Source organism: Mytilus edulis, chromosome 5 (genome assembly GCF_963676685.1).
Source record: "Mytilus edulis chromosome 5, xbMytEdul2.2, whole genome shotgun sequence".
Taxonomy (NCBI): Eukaryota; Metazoa; Mollusca; class Bivalvia; order Mytilida; family Mytilidae; genus Mytilus; species Mytilus edulis.
This window is the reverse complement of record NC_092348.1, coordinates 82015386-82033270: the sequence shown is the minus strand read 5'-3', so window position 1 is coordinate 82033270 and position 17885 is coordinate 82015386. Positions and strand designations below refer to the sequence as shown.

Below are 17885 nucleotides of genomic sequence, written 5' to 3'. Positions count from 1 at the left end.
TGTATACATATCGCTTATATGACCATCGGCAGTCTTCGGAGGTCAATTCGATAATTAATTAGATGGCGTCTTGACTAAAAAACACACTCATAATAATCAAACATGTTATCGAGCATATGACTTGTTAATTGTTTATTTCTGACATTTTATAATTTGGATATACGTTTTATAACCGTTTTGATCTGAGCGTTACTGATGAGTATAATGTAGACGAAACACTCGTCTGGCGTATCAAATTATAAGCCTGGTACCTTTGAAAACTATTTACACCACTTGGTCGATGCCACTGCTGGTGGACGTTTCGTCATCCAGCATATAACCAGTCCAGTAGTTAGCACTTAGGTGTTGACATGAAAATCAATTATATGATATTTTAATAAAAAATAACTGTTTGCAAAAGTATGAATTATTCGAAAAACTAAGGATATTCTTATTCTAGGCATAGATTACCTTATCCGTCATTGACTCGTGCTCTTCAGCTTTATACTAGTTTGACTTTTTAACTGTTTTGACCTGAGCGACACTGATAAGTCTTGTGTAGACGAAACGCGGGTCAGGCGTATCAAATTATAAGCCTGGTACCTTTGATAAACAATAAGTATGTTATTAATCAAATATGAGAATTTGAGTCAAATCCGTGAATATGAACTTGACAGCCAATGTCCCTTCAAAACTGAGATTTCCGAAATATAGCTCAGGCAATTTATGACTAGAATCAATAAAGATAAATTTTGCTGTCGACGTCTTTTAATCATAAAATAGCTTTTGTCAATGTTTCATTCAGTTCAATGACTGGTTAAAAAAGTTCTTGAATTCTCAAAACGTTCATACTTGGACTGTATTAAAATTGATAAATGAGAGGCAAAAGAAACCAAAAAGATTTTCGAAAATAAACTGACAACGTAATGGCAAAAAACGAAAAACAATCAAAAAGACAAAGAACAGCACGAAGAACACAACATAGAACCTTTTTAAAATCAGAAGCCAAGTTCAAATCTTAAATAAGGGGGGATGGGGGTCGAAGATATTGTATGCTTCAAAATGAAACCAAAATCCCTCCTATATTTGCTATAGACCTCCATATAATCATTAACTAGTTGATGGTTTATCTAGCTATAATACCAGGTTTAATCAACCATTTTCTAAATGAGGAATTGCCTGTACTATATGAAATATAACCAGGTGCTCCGCAGGGCGCAGCTTTATACAACCGCAGAAGTCAAACCCTGAACAGTTGGGACAAGTATGGACACAACATTCAAGCTTGATACATCTCTGAATTTGGATTGTGATCAAAATTTTAACATATTAGTTTATGACACAAAACAAATGTCAAGATCTTACAAATCTATTGCACAATATTGTGCAATTTAAGATTTCTTCTTCAAACATTTCAAACATTTGGAATTTGAGAAACTTTGGGAAAAAAATGAAAACTGCTACACCCCCTTTTTTTTGCAATTAGTCTAAAATCTGACATTTCATAGTTTACAAGAAGTGTAAGGGAGGTAAATCAGAACATACCCAACATTGTATGTTAAATGTTTTTGAATTACCTCCCTTACATTACTTTTAAATTGTCTTAATACATGTAGTCCATTGACCAAAAAAACCTAGTTATTCCCCTCATTTGGCCCTTTTGCCCCTAATTCTAAAAAATGTTGAGCGATAACTCCCAAAGTCAAAACTAACCCAGTGGCGGATCCAGAACTTTTCCTAAGGGGGGGGGGGGGGGCGCTGACTGACCTAAGGGGGGGATCCAGTCATGCTTCAATGATTCCCTATATAATCAACCAAATTTTTCCCACGAAAGGGGGGCCCGGGCCCCCAGGCCCCCCCCCCCTGGATCCGCCTATGTAACCATCCCTTCATGATATGGAAACTTGTGGTATAATTTCAAAGAGATTCATACACTTAAACACAAGTTATTGTTTGAAAACTACAAAAATGCTTATTTTGGTCCCCTTTTTTGGCCCCTAATTCCTCAACTATTTGAACCATAACCCCCAAAATCAATCCCAATCTTCCTTTAGTGGTATTGAACCTTCTGGTAAAAAATTATAGAGATCCATTCACTAAAACAAAAGTTATTGTCCGGAAACAAAATGTGTCTTCGGACGACGACGCAGACGACGACAACAACGACATGATACCAATATACGACGCAAATTTTTTTTTTGCAGTCGTATAAAAAGGAAGATGTGGTATGATTGCCAATGAGACAACTCTCTACAAGAGACCAACTGACACAGAAGTTAACAATATAGGTCACCAAAAGTTGTTTTCTTTCCATTTGATGTGTTTGAGCTTTTAATTTTGTCATTTGATAATGGACTTTTCATTTTGGATTCTCCTTGGATTTTGATTATTTTGTTATTTTATATTTTAGTACTTACAAATATCAATTGTTATGTATCCTCCGTTTTAAACAGTTGCTATTGTTCGGTGATTTGGTCCAAAATATGTGAATATCCAAACTTAATTTAAACGGCGAAGAGCTGATAAAACAAGAAAAGAGCTACAGAAAATCACAAACCCGGACATCGAATCGGAGCTATGCATAAAGGGATATACATTCGTATGTTCATGCAATTACCGAAGTACTGGCTAGGATACCCTCGCATTCTAATACATATCATTCACTATTGAATAGAAGCGGAAGATAGCAAAGGGACATTCATACATATTAATTGAAAATAAACGGACAACGCACTGGCACAAACAGAAAAAGACCAAAAGACCAACAGTATACAAAATGCAACATGTAAAACTAAAGCCTGAGCTCCACCAAAATTCGACGGTGAAATCAAATGCCCCGGAACGGATCCTACTATATGTCTACAGTTTTGTTCGAGCGGCCCTGACGAGTCTTACGTCTCATTTAATAATTCCAATTAATTCATTATTTTATTTACGTATACATAAGCCAATATGTACAGAGTTTTTAGAAACGATAACAAATATAACAACATGTTTATACATCATAAATATCAAATATAAATGGTTAACATATTCAGCATACTTTGGAAACTATTGACAATATAAAACTTTTCGGCGTCTTTCCAGAATTAAATTACAGGTTTTGGCACATAGTAAACAAAGATCTTGTTTCGAAAATAAAATAAAACATATCTTTGAAAGAGATGAACCCTAACTTGAGTTGATTCTTAGTAAGCTTAGTCTCTTTCAAGAAAGCCTTCATGAAAACCAATGGTGCTGAAATACTGTATAAACAGAGAGCTGTATAGGGCCATCATGAAAACCAATAGTGCTGAAATACTGTATCAACAGAGTGCTGTATAGGGCCTTCATGAAAACCAATAGTGCTGAAATACTGTATCAACATAGAGCTGTATAGGGCCTTCATGAAAACCAATAGTGCTGAAATACTGTATCAACAGAGAGCTGTATAGGGCCTTCATGAAAACCAATAGTGCTGAAATACTGTATCAACAGAGAGCTGTATAGGGCCATCATGAAAACCAATAGTGCTGAAATACTGTATCAACAGAGAGCTGTATAGGGCCATCATGAAAACCAATAGTGCTGAAATACTGTATCAACAGAGAGCTGTATAGGGCCATCATGAAAACCAATAGTGCTGAAATACTGTATCAACAGAGAGCTGTATAGGGCCATCATGAAAACCAATAGTGCTGAAATACTGTATCAACAGAGAGCTGTATAGGGCCATCATGAAAACCAATAGTGCTGAAATACTGTATCAACAGAGAGCTGTATAGGGCCATCATGAAAACCAATAGTGCTGAAATACTGTATCAACTGTATAGGTCCTTCATGAAAACCAATAGTGCTGAAATACTGTATCAACAGAGAGCTGTATAGGGCCTTCATGAAAACCAATAGTGCTGAAATACTGTATCAACAGAGAGCTGTATAGGGCCTTCATGAAAACCAATAGTGCTGAAATACTGTATCAACAGAGAGCTGTATAGGGCCTTCATGAAAACCAATACTGCTGAAATACTGTATCAACAGAGAGCTGTATAGGGCCTTCATGAAAACCAATAGTGCTGATCAAATCAATCAAATGCAACCAGATGCTCCGCAGGGTTCAGCTTTATACGACCGCAGAGTTCGAATCCTGAACAGTTGGGGCAAGTATGGACACACCATTCAAGCTTGATACAGCTCTGAATTTGGATTGTGATTAATTAGTTGACACACCATAGGTTTCTGACACAGAATGAATGTGGTCTAAGAACTTAAACTAAAAACTTAAAATTTTTTAAATTGGACATTTACCTCTTATGGTCCAATATCCAAAATCTAAATACATGGTTAAATTCAGCATATCAAAGAACCCCAAGGATTAAATTTGTGATGAAATCAAATAAAGTTCAATTTTGGACCCTTTAGACCTCGATGTTGACCAATTTGATAACCGGGCCCAAATAACAATAATATAAATACATGGTTAGATTCAGCATATATCAAAGAACCCTATATATTCAATTTTTGTTGAAATCAAACAAAGTTTAATTGTGGACCCCGATGTGGACCAACTTGAAAACTGGGCCTATAATAAAAAATCTAAATACATGTTTAGATTCAGAATATCAAAGAACCCCAAGGATTCAATTTTTGTTGATATCAAACAAAGTTTAATTCTGGACCACGATTTGGACCAACTTGAAAACTGGCCCCATAATCAAAATTCTTAATACATGTTTAGATTCAGCATATCAAAGAACCCAAAGAATTGATTTTTTTGTTAAATTCAAACAAAATTTAATTTTGGACTCCGATTTGGACCAACTTAAAAACTGGGCCCATAATCAAAAATCTAACTATATGTTTAGATTTAGCATATCAAAGTACCACAAGAATTCTATTTTTGTTGAAATCAAACAAAGTTTAATTTTGGACCCGATTTGGACCAACTTGAAAACTGGGCCCATTATCAAAAATCTAACTACATGTTTAGATTCAGCATATCAAAGAACCCCAAGAATTCATTTTTTGTTAAAATCAAACTAAGTTTAATTTTGGACCCTTTGGACCTTAATGTAGACCAATTTGAAAACGGGACAAAAAATTAAGAATCTACATACACAGTTAGATTCGGCACATCAAAGAACCCAAATTATTCAATTTTAGATGAAATCAAACAAAGTTTAATTTAGGACCCTTTGGGCCCCTTATTCCTAAACTGTTGGGACCAAAACTCCCAAAATCAATCCCAACCGTCCTTTTATGGTCATAAACTTTGTGTTTACATTTCATAGATTTCTATTTACTTATAATAAAGTTATGGTGCGAAAACCAAGAATAATGCTTATTTGGGCCGTTTTTGGCCCCTAATTCTTAAACTGTTGGGACCAAAATCAATGGCAACCTTCTTTTTGTGTTCATAAACCTTGTGTTTAAAATTCATAGATTTCTATTAACGTATACTCAAGTTATTGTGCGAAAACCAAGAAAAATGCTTATTTGGTCCCTTTTTTGGCCCCTTATTCGTAAACTGTTGGGACCAAAACTCCCAAAATATGCAAAAAATTTTGCGGTCGTATAATAATAGAATGGAAATGTGTGAACCAAAGTTTGCTAAATTATTGCATTTTTTTCTTGTTCTTAAACTGTTTCACACAAATGAGTAGATATTCGACTCAAAGATACATAATCGTTTGAATGGGAATTATGTTACATTTTGAGTGTTGGAAAATGGTTAATCTCTTAATAATGGAATGTCTTATTTCTTAAAGCAGAAACGAAAAGATGGAGATTCGAAGATTTTTAAATTCAACACGGGAGAAGTAGGTAATGGAACCAAAAACATTATCAGAGCTATCTAAAGTAAACTAATTGTATATCCAAAGTTTCACCTTTATTCGTCTGATGAAAATGTTATTATATCCATGCAATTATTTAAATGAGTAATGGTCAAGTCTACTCTAGTCAGCATTCGTGTTTGTATAATTGATCAAACTAAAAATGAATAACCAGAGAATTAGGTACGTTTAACAGAATTTGTTTTGTCTAAAAACTTGTATACATTAGAGACTGTAGTTCGTCTTAAAACTCTTTGCACTCACGTTCATAATTTAATAATGTTATTTATATGTACAAGTACCATGTATAAAACTGCAAATCTAAACGCGTGTGCTGTGCTTATTATGCTGATGTTGATCAGCTTTGCCATGATACAGGTCAGCTTTCTCCACGTTCCCAAGAGCGTCCCATGTTTCTGCTAATTTTTTAAAGTAACATGGATATGATAAAGTTTCAACTAGTTCTTCGAAATCGTGAATGAATTCTTGAAACAAAATTGTTTGCTTCATGTGATTATAACAATCGATTAAATTATTGTACAAACTATACAGTGTATAGTGAAAGTTCTGGGTTGTTTTCATATTCTTTTCTGTAATTTGTTTTTTTACTTCCTCGTCAGTTATTTCGCTCACATCAATTATTTCTTCCTTTAGAGCACATCTACCAAGAGTAATTCCACATCTGAAAAAATGGGCTGCCGATTCTTTTTTGTCAATCGTCATTAAATAGTTAGCAAGACTTTGCAAATATTCAACATCATCCAGTTTGCTCCCATCAGGTATAGGAAATTCATTATATTTCCCGCCAGCTTCCCTATCTCCAACATCACCCACAATACGCACATGGTCCGAGTCCACCATTTTACTTAAGATATTCGTTCTTAATTTACTGTCAACAAAGTCGGTGAAAAAATATCGAGTGATTGGGTCTTCGACAGCATAAGCGAAAGGTTCAATAAACTGCTCAAATGTTTGTGGATTTTCAACTTTTCTTTGTTTTTCAAGGTCATATATAAGGTCATATGCCCGCTCTATCATATTAAACCCTTTCTCGAAATCGTGCACTCCAAACATAACTAGCCGCTTAGCAAGTTCTATGAGAGTGGGAGAGAAAGCTTGTTCTATCGATTTTAAATTATCTCTGTCATTTCGGAATCGATGCAAATCGTTGACGATTGGATCGATTATCCATTGGTTTCTTAGGTGGTTGGTTTCGGCAAAAACATTGAGGGCCATAAGTGGAAATAAACGGATTTGTTCTAAGCACATGAGTAAATTGTCTAATTCAAAATCTGAATATTCCTCTAATAAATTGACTGAAGCCATTATATAGTGAGGAAGACAACGACGATGTAAATATAACATGAGTGATGATATCAAAAACAAAACTCCACCACCAATGTTGTTTGACCAGACAGAGATTGGGACACTTTCACAACTATACAACATGACTGTTTTCAGATGGTTTGTTCGAAGTCCCCGTTGGACGGTCTCAGTTTGAAAGTTGGTTATCATTTTAAACAATCTCAAGGCATATTTCATATTTGGATTCATCATATCTCGCAAAAGGTCGGTTTCGACGGTTGGAAATACAAACTGCCATTCAATATCAGAGTTCTGATTAGAGCTATTACTGTATTTGCGAACGTAGCATGCTCTACTGGCAAGTTCTTTCATCATTTCTGAGTCTGGGAATCCACTCGGTCTTTCTCTTGTGTGCCATTCGGATGTTAACGATTCTGGCCACTGTGAACATTCTATCCCTTGTGTTATCTTTGGGTGAATATGTTGATTACAGAAAGTTACTGTGAATTCAGAATTAAGCGCACAAAGGTAAACAGTTTCTTTGATTTTTTCTGTTTTACATGATTCAAAATACTCTATGTATGGAACTTGAAGTGTTAGATTTCCAGGAGCGCAGGAATTTGTGTCAGCCAAAAGCGAATGTGGACCAATAGCGCTTTCGGCTTCATATACAATGTTGGCTACGTCTGACTGGTAAAATAGTATTTGAGGCTGAATTGTATTGTGGTGGCAACACATATGTGGAGAGACTACCATTCTCTCGCCGACTGACCCATACACTACGACATCAACATTTTGGTCTCTAGCAGAGGTTTTCACGTGATAATTCAAAGTGTTCAATTTATTATCAACATAAATTTCCGATGATTCAAGTACTTGTCTTAAATAGAAGGAGAGATGTTGCGTTGGAACTCCACTCAGTGGGTCGATGAAATTAGCTTCCATTACTACTCTATTGAGATCTTCTACAAAGAAATTAAAGCTATTGTAAATTGTAAATCACAGGCGCTATATCTTATTTTAGTTAAAGCAATATTGATTAATTTTTCCGCCATACTTTTTTTTTCCACCTAATAATCTAGTGTATCTTTAAGATAACTCAACATATAGAAACATTTGTTGTTTAATACTGCTCTATATAAAAATCAAGCTGAAGATGTATGTAATCGTAAATGATTTTAAGAAGTCGTATATGGCCATGAATAATATCTTTTTTCTCACAATACAATCTCAAGATATAAGTGAGAATGCCAGTTTATTTTAGACTTATGAAATTGAATGTCCTTTGAGAATCTTTCGCCCTTTTTTGGATTGATTTCATCCCCAACTTGTACAAAGACGACAAGTGTTGTATTTTAGTATTTGTGCATATAATGGGTTTTCGGTTCTCATATGATTATATTAAGGGTGGTTTAAATGTGACGTTTTCATAAATCTATTAAGGTTAAAATGCCTGAAGTTTTGATTTTTAACCTTATGTTAATGCAAATTAAATTAAATATGTTATGTAACAATAGACATTTTCAGATAAATCTACTGATTTCTGCAACGGTTTAGTCATAAAAAAGTTATAAATGTACCTTGTGTATCAAACAGTATTTCTGTTGCTTTGAAATTATTGGATTTTTGTAGCAGCTCTGTATTTTGAAATGCTATGTAAGACAAATCTAGTTCATTATTTGCAGCATTGCTTTCATTACTGCATGCTGACATTTTATCAGTTTGTTGCGCATCACATACGCCAGTCTCTTTATTTCCTTGTTCCAAATTTTCATCGTCAGCTTTCAGCTGTGTTCTATCATGATTATCCTCAGTTTGGTCTTGGTCTATAGGTATGCTTTTTTTGTCTGCCACGTCAGTTCTTGTTTCTCTTGTATGCAAAACACTCAGCTGGTCATCATCAAGGTCTTGGTTAGAACTGTGTGGATTCTGTAACTCGTGCATTAATTTCATTTTGGCACCTTAAAAACATATTGCATTAACATAATCGTTAGCTATATTGCAATGTGCAAATACGAATGTCCCTTGTTATCTTCTCTGTCCCTTAAATTATCATTTTTCCTATTGACTTCAAAATTTATTTCTGATTAAAGTAGTTATTAGTGTTCTGTTATATTTACAGTTGTTTTCCATTCGTTTGATGTGTTTTGAATTTTCCTTGAGGTTCAGTATTTTTGTGATTTTACTTTTTCAAGTGTTATAAAACCTTTGCATGATTTATATCTATTTTGTATCTTGAAACCAGAGACAAATGCATGACTTGTAAACATTTAAAGATACTGATTCTAAATGTAATAATTAACGAGTTTTCAGGGACATTAGTGAATACAGAAGCTTTATTGATGACTTACGTATTGCCCATGTTTCTTTCCAGTTACTTGGTCTAAGACTAACATAGTGATATTCTCCCATATGTCCAAGTAAAACTATATCTATCTGTGTTTCATCATGAGTAGAGTGCCAAGGGTTGAGCTCTGTTTTCACAAGATCAGAGTTTATGACTAGAATTCTACAATGTGTGACTTCTGAAACACCTTGCAAAACCATATGATCGCCCCATTCTCCCTTTCTTTCCATTCTACGTAAATATTCGTCCCACGATTCAGTATCTAAAAATGAGTCGAGGTGGGTTCCGTCTCTATGGGTTGGGCACTTCCTTAGAAACCTTAAAGATATAAAATACATGAAGAAAATCAACGCATGAATTATCAATTGTTTATATTACAATATATTACAATATAAATCGACATTGTATCTCCTGAAACTTATAATACACATTTTATTAAGTTGTCATCTAAGTGTCTTTAAGCGCATACTTTTTTTGCACAACAACCTGTTTGGAGACATGAATATTAAATATACAAATACATACAAATATACTAAATATTTTGATAGTCACGACATATAACTATAAATTAATTATGTCACATCATAAACAACCCGAACCACAAATATGAGATTTTTATGTTTTTTCACTTGTAAAATTTGAGTGGTTGTTCGTTATTTTTATTTCTAATAAAATGACTGTGCTTCGCATGCGACTGCATGGATGCTGTTACACGTTTGGTCTGAGAAAGGTATACTTTTATAATTTGGTGAATCTTAAAAACGGGAAAAAATATAATACGATGCATAAGGAGTAAAATACTGACTCTACAGCTTCTTTTCGAAGAGAATCTGGTGTAAATATAAAGTTTCCATTTATCCACAGCTGGTCAACGACTGCACTGAACATACAGTTTCCATCTGCACTAACATTATGGACATCTAAGGAATTTTCATCAGCAAATATAGAAAGTTTGTCCATCATATCAGCTTTACATCTATGTTTATCTGTAAAAGAAAAATCAGGAATTTAAATGATCCTTACATAAAAAGATCCTAAAGGAACAGCTACAATATAAGTGTATTATTTTGTCTCTTTTAATAACTTATGTGTGTTGTCTTTATAAAACAAAAGAAGTAAGACCTTGTACATAGCATAAAAAGCATGGCAATTTTTAGGTCATCTTGTTCAATTTAGAACTATCATTTCATTTAGTATTATTTTTAAAACTGGTTTCTTTGCTTGATGTTGGAGTCCTTATATTAACTTTTTAGAAACACAATTGTAAGATTTAGTAATTCAAATATAATACTATACAAGACCAAGTATAACTATTGACTTACATTTCGTCTTGTATCCATGTTTCATTTTTGGGTATGATATTTTATTATACGACAGTCCTTTCTTGTTAGTGTGATTTTGAATATATAATGGGTTATTATATGACTTGGTTTGATGCACAGTCTGACATGATCCTTTAAGAACATGGTTTCCGTTGTTATGTTGGTGTTCTTCTTGTCTAGGCGGAAGCATCTTGCTTTGGTTATGTGTATCATTGCATTGATACTCCTCCTTGGCGTCCTCCATGTCGTCAAATGGCTTGTTAGCTTCTGCTACAACTTCTATAACTGATTTTGCTACTTCCATACCAGCTGAATACAACTCATTCCTGGATGATAGATCTTGCTCCTGGTTATATCCTTCTCCTTCCTTAATTGCAGGTGGAAATGACGTGTAGACATCCTGAAATCCTTCAACAGCTTGTTCAAACTCTTCTCTGGCTCGTTGCACCTTAAGTCCAGCGTATAAGCTCGATGGTTCTCTTACATCTGAAGAAACTTTTTCTTGTATTTTGTTCTCTTCAACTATTTCTTTTGATGTTTTGTTGTTTGTAATTTTGGATGAAATACTATTTTTTAATATCACATCTTGTTTTTCACTGTGTTGAATAGGTGGTCTCGTGGTGGGTTGGCAAGTTTCTAGATTTACTTCCTGGCACGGCATTCCGGATAGATTCAAACTCATCACATTATACTGCTGTGGATTTTTATTCAATAAACCATTTCCTTGGTTCGAAGTTTTGTTATTGTCCATACTCGTTTTTGCCATTTGCAATGTCGACATGTTTTCTTTATTTGTCACTGCTCTCTCGTTATTTTTATCAACTAAACCTGACTCGTCGGATTCAGTACACTTATGACTGCTTTTCAATGCCAATGGGTATTTCAGAATATGTAATAATACTTCTTTCATATCTATTATATTTCCACATTTTTCACATAAAATATTGTATATTTCATTAACTGATGAATACACAAAATCAGTTTGTGTTCCACATTCTTTTGTTCGACCCGTTTTCTGACTTTCCAACGATTGTTTTTGAATCCTAAGATTACTCTTTTTTGAGTTCATGGTGTCATCTAATTTCCGGTTTTCAGGCTGACCATATATTTCTTTTTTGTCTTTTTGATTCTGTTTTATTTCATCGTTTATCTCATTTTTGGTGACAACAAGCCCGTGACAAATTTCACCTCCGATGCCATCATTTTTCTTTTGTTCATTGGAGCTGTCACTATCAAGGCTACTTATGGAACTACTTTCATCCTCACTTTTCAAGGAATTCTTATTTTTCTCTGGCCTTTCATATGAAACATTTGCATTTCTCAGTTTCTCCTCAGTTTCGACTTCGTCGGATATTTCTAGTTGTTTTGGTACAACTTCATTCTTTAGATATCTGACTCCTAGTGAGTGTTCTACTGGATCCTTTGGTCGTGGAAATACCGAGTTCCTACTTAGGACATTCAACATGTCTTTCGAAGTTTGTTTCACTGAAAGGTAGCAAATTTCATTTGCATCAATTGTTTTGTTACACAATTGCATATCGGTGGTAATATTGGTAGATTGTGAGTTTTCACTGTTAAATTTACTACTCTCATCAAATGGTGCTAATACTTCCATTGCTTTGTTCCCCATGCCAGAGTTGTCAGTGCTATACATTCTGTGTTCTTCTCCCTCATTCATATTTACTAATATATCTTCTGTCTCTACGATGTCAAATATTTCTTCAGTGTTTTGACCGGAAACCTGGTCTGATATAGGGTTATAAGTTTTTATAATTTCATGTTCTTGACCTGTATGTTTTGAGAGGTCAATAACCAACTGTCCTGTTGTAGTTTTTCCCTGATGAGTCGAGGACTTTGTTTCGTTTGTGTCCTTCCAAAGAATGTCACAATAGCCATCTGTGTGTTCGGTGCTGTGTAGTATAGTTCCTAGATTTTCTTCTTTTGAATAAGTTGGGTTTAAATCTACCCCTTGAACCTCAGGTCTGTTTTTGAGTATGTTTTCATGACTAGCATGGGCGAGATTTTCCTCATCTGTATACCTTTCAGGAAACTGTGAATCATTTAATATGGGATGACTAGCTTCATCCAGAGATTCATTATTTCTTCCTTTATCGTCATCTTCCTTTGAGGAATTTGATACTAGCGATGAACAAGTATGATTGTCAAAATAACTGTTTAAAGATCTACCAAGGTTAACGTTCTTCTCTATCACTTTCGTTTTCCCCGTCTGGAAATCGTTAACATACTGAACTTTTTTCTTTCTATCAATGGGACTATTTTCCCCTGATGTATCCATTATTGCTCTTTACTATAGATCTACAAAATGAAATCTTACTTATTCTACTGTCTATGAAGAATCTGGAAACAATGAATAGCCAACATACTACAATAAACTCATCATAAAACAAGCTTATAAAGTTGTACGCCAGACGCGCCTTGACCCATTTGTGACGTTTGAATTAAAGATAAATAAAAAGGCAAAATAAAGTATGATCTTGCTGATTGATTGGGGCGATGTTCACAAAACAATTTTAAAATACTTATTCTTAACCAATATTGTAGATTATAAGTGATTGCTATAAAGAAGATTGTTGAGCTTGTTGAGTCATGTCAATATCTTTTTCTATTGACTTATAAAATATCATGTTTGTGAGTGCCAACATTTCCTGTATATCCATCGTTTGATATTTGCTATAATTGTTGATTTTAAAAATCAATTATTATTTTTTGTTACGGAGATTTTATGAAATATCTTATGGTGGTGCTGATAAATGTAGAGACTATCTCTAAACAGGATAAATGGATTTAGTATCTTCTTTCCAATTTTGGTTTCATTTTTGAGTTGCAAAGTGAAACAAGGAATGACAGCTGATTTCCTCGGTGAAGTTTCAGAGACAACTTTAGTCGTAAGAAAGATTTATTTATTAACTTAGTAAAAAGACAAAATATGAACTGAACTGTGTTATCTTTATTTTCTTTTATATACATATTTTACCTGCAAAATCTTCCTGGAAGATAAAAATGTAATATTCAAATATTCATTTGGATGGCCGTTGCTTGAAACCAAACCGAAAGTCGACAAGTAGCCTTGGTTTTTTAAACAATACATTAATTCTGCTCACCTTTTTTGGTATATGGTGTCGTCATTTCATTATGTTTGTCTGTGTTCATTAAAAAAAAATCGTCAATGAAGAGAGCATTTTCGATAATTTAAATGTCAACAATTACGGAAAAGGAAGTTTAAACTATTTAACTGTAAATTTTGAGTGTACTATTAATAACAAAGTAATCACGTGATACTGTTGATGGAAGATCAAAATATAGAAAAGAATGAACAACAGATAGCCTGAAAGATAACAAAAAAGAAGTTCTGTGCAGTACACTTTTGTTGATATACCGTAAAAAGAAATTATTGAATCAATAAAATTGAGAATGAAAATGGGGAATTTGTCCACATGGCCAAAGAGACAACAACCCGACCATAGAGCAGACAACAGCAGAAGGTCACCAACAGGTCTTCAATGCAACGTGAAATTCTCGCACCCAGAGGCGTCCTTCAGCTTGCCCCTAAACAAATATATACTGGTTCAGTGATAATGAACACAATACTAAACTCCAAATTGTACACAAGAAACTAAAAGTTAAAATAATACAAGACTAGCAATGGCCAGAGGCTCCTGACTTGGGACAGGCGCAAAAATGTGGCGGGGTTAAACATGTTTGTGAGATCTCAACCCTCCCCATATACCTCTAGCCAATGCAGAAAAATAAACGCATAACAATACGCACATTATAATTCAGTTCAAGAGAAGTCCGAGTCAGAAGATGTAACCAAAGAAAATAAACAAAATGACAATAATACATAAATAACATCAGACTACTAGCAATTAACTGACATGCCAGCTCCGGACTTCAATTAAACTGATTGAAAAATTATGTCTTAATATATGAATATCAGGCACAATCCTCCCCGTGAGGGATTTAGTATCATACCATCATAACATATATATGAGAAGAACAAAACCCGTGTTATGCCAACAACTGGTTTATTAATAATAAATGTGTTTAGTTCCGATGCAAAGAAATATTAACGCCAAAATATGCAATCTTTAATGACCTGACAACAGTATCGTAACTATATTCCTTCTTAATAAGTCTAGTTAGAGGTTTTGTTAGCTTCTGAGGTGAATACTGACATTTTTAAGCTTTATAAAGAATATTTCCATAAAATATTGGATGTGAAATACCTGAACGTATAAGAAGTCTGCATGTTGAGCTATATTTACGAATGATGTCCTTATACCGATGATAAAATTTAGTAAATGTTTTGACTAGTTTGTGATATCGAAAACCCTGGTGTTATAATTTTTCAGTAATACATAAATTTCTCTCGTTAAAATCTAAAACATTGTTACATACACGAGCGAATCGTACAAGTTGAGATATATAAACACCGTAAGATGGTGACAAGGGAACGTCACCATCTAAAAATGGATAATTAACGACAGGAAATGAGAAATGATCTCTTTTATCATAAATTTTAGTATTAAGCTTTCCGTTAATGCATTCATATAAAATTATTCTAATTGAAGTTGTCTAGTCACGTTTTTTTTTATAAATTATTAAGAATGCATAACGTAAATATAATCGAGAAATCTTATTCGTGTTATTTAATTCGATGATTGTTGAAAGAAAACTTTGACTGCTAACTAACATGAAGGTCTTGATATACATTCAACACTTATATCATTGAGCAGGTGAACAATAAGTGATCATTAAGCGGCGTTGTTTTTTTTTTAAATAATTTTCCTTGTGTTCCGATTTTGTTAATTAAACTTTGGCACAACAGTTGTTAGATTCTTTGCTGCATTCATTTTTTTCGTTCTGAAACGGTTAATAATTTCATTAATTTTTGTTTAATTTTGTTTAATTTTTCTTCTCCACAGTTTTTGCTGTGTCACGTGTTACTTGGGATTGCCGAATTTATATTAAGATATGTCATGGATAACGTCATTGTTAACTGAAAAAAATGTATCTGAATATGATTACAAAAAGATAATACTTCAACAGCAGTGCATTTTCTTTAAAACAAAAGTCTGTATAAAGGTGTTTTGTAATAAAACTACCCTTTCATCTACAGGTTTAAAACATATCAATCTTTTATTAAATTTGAAGGATCATAAGACTAATAAACCAGTCAAAATAGTTCTTGTTTGCTATACAAGTAGGATGTTCAGCTATCTATAAAGGCTGATTCAATTTCAACCCTTTATTTCCTTAGGATAATACATGTACCTAGTCAGGAGTCTGGCAGATGTTTTCCATTCTTCCCATGAATGATGATAGTTTAACGTTTAATTTTTGCAGGTTTTATGGATATTCCCCTTTTTGAATTAACCTTGGAGTAAAAAAGCATGTTCTTACTAATTTTGAATTTTTAATATTAATTTTTTTTATTTATACAGACATATTGCCCGCCGATGATGATATTGGCCAAATACAATCGACCTTTACTTTTTTTTAAAGTGGCTACGTTTACCCTTTCCTGATCTTTTCATTGTTTGAAGAATGCTGTATTGGTGCAAACAGTTCATAATTTAATTAAATAATTTTGATAGGAAGATATTTTGCTAAAAGACTGGAGTGAGCTACTGCCATTTGTATTCGTCTGTTAGCTATGGCTAAATATAGAAAACACAAAGGAGGAATGTAATTCGTCTTTTGCATTTTAGCTCATTATCTTGAAAACTCTTAATTCACTCATCAAATATTAACAGGATTGGAATTTGTTTTTGTGCCAAACGCGCGTTTCGTCTACAGAAGATTTTCAAAGTTGAAGACCATCGGGTACCAAACGGACCAAAACTATGTACAGCAAAATCAACTAGTAATACTAGATATGCAATCAAGTCAGAATAGTTGAAATAGCCAATCAACTTATGGAGTAGTCGGAAGATGGTCGCTAGTGTGGTTTTCAGAGCTGTCTAGTATATGATCAAAGTTCATTAGAATTAAAGAGGCGTGTTCGATTATATTTCTATATTGAAAGCGGTTTTTTGTGCTAGAGTTGTACTTTAACTTGTTGTCTTGTAAAAGGGGGAAACATATTCCAAAATCGAGTAAACCGAAGAAATCAAAGGCAACAGTAGTTAACCGATGTTTAAATCCCAAAAAATCCATTTAGAAAATCTAAATCAAGGTAATAAAACATTGACTGCATGAATCGCATAAACTCCAAAAGATGCAAGACTAGAAGCGTTGGCATTGTGAGCGTCTCCTACGAAACGTATGTATTCATTACCCGACATGCAACTTCACAATTAGTCAAATAGTTAACAAGGAACACAATGGGTAAATCTACAGATCAGACAACCATTTTGTTATCTGAAGATCTATAATCGCGAAAGCATGTAGATATCCAGTTAAGTTACAGACACTTGGTCATCCACTCGAAATGATGAACAAAAAATGCAGTTTTGATACCGTTGTCTTTCTTATTACTATGTTGTTGATATCAACAGCAACTCAATAACCAGTGAGTGCAGATCCGACCGATATAGAGCGGAGATATCAAGCCAGGAAACAACACTCTCCAGTCTTAGCATCTCACAGATCACAGTGAACATGTCATTCAAGCCAGTACCGACACTATATCTTAATTGATACGTAACCTCGTGAATACTTTTCAATAGGAGGAGCCGCTGGATAATAACACTGCCCCTACAGAGTCATGAGTAAGAACGACTGAAATCAACACACAGATGTTTAACAGTCAAAATCAATTATTGGCTGACCGATGCAGTATTGAAAATTACTCCATGCCCCTCTTGATCATAATTACTGTTAACCATCTTATTTTCGCGGATACTTTATTTCGCGTTTAGCCTTATCTAGTCAACTTCGCGGCTATTTAATTTCGCGATATTCTTAGTTACTAGAGTTGTTTAAATAAGGTAAGATCCAAGTTATACATATTCGCGACGATTTAAATTCGCGTCATTTTTCTAATCGCGAAAGTCGCGAAAATAAATCGCTCGCGAAATTAAGTTGGTTTACAGTATTAAGAGGAAAACGTTTAAAAAAGGCATATATCATTCAGCTAAAAAAAGCAAGCCCCTA

The 17885-nt window shown here is 34.0% G+C and overlaps 1 protein-coding gene across 2 annotated transcripts; it reads right to left on the bottom strand.

The window, feature by feature from the left end:
- Positions 1 to 5833: 5833 nt before the first annotated feature.
- LOC139524596 (uncharacterized) lies at positions 5834 to 14052 on the bottom strand. 2 transcript variants are annotated; one of them, XM_071319514.1, is made up of 6 exons: positions 13889 to 14052; positions 10767 to 13082; positions 10250 to 10430; positions 9449 to 9762; positions 8678 to 9058; positions 5834 to 8062 (listed from the first exon to the last, which is right to left on the bottom strand). In XM_071319514.1, exons 2-6 carry the CDS (start codon positions 13060 to 13062, stop codon positions 6114 to 6116), a joined length of 5121 nt encoding a protein of 1706 aa, XP_071175615.1. In that variant the 5' UTR covers positions 13063 to 13082; positions 13889 to 14052; the 3' UTR covers positions 5834 to 6113. The 2 variants fall into 2 exon arrangements, with proteins under 2 accessions (XP_071175615.1, XP_071175616.1); XM_071319515.1 differs by having other exon boundaries at positions 13762 to 13988.
- Between the last annotated feature and the right edge of the window lie 3833 nt (positions 14053 to 17885).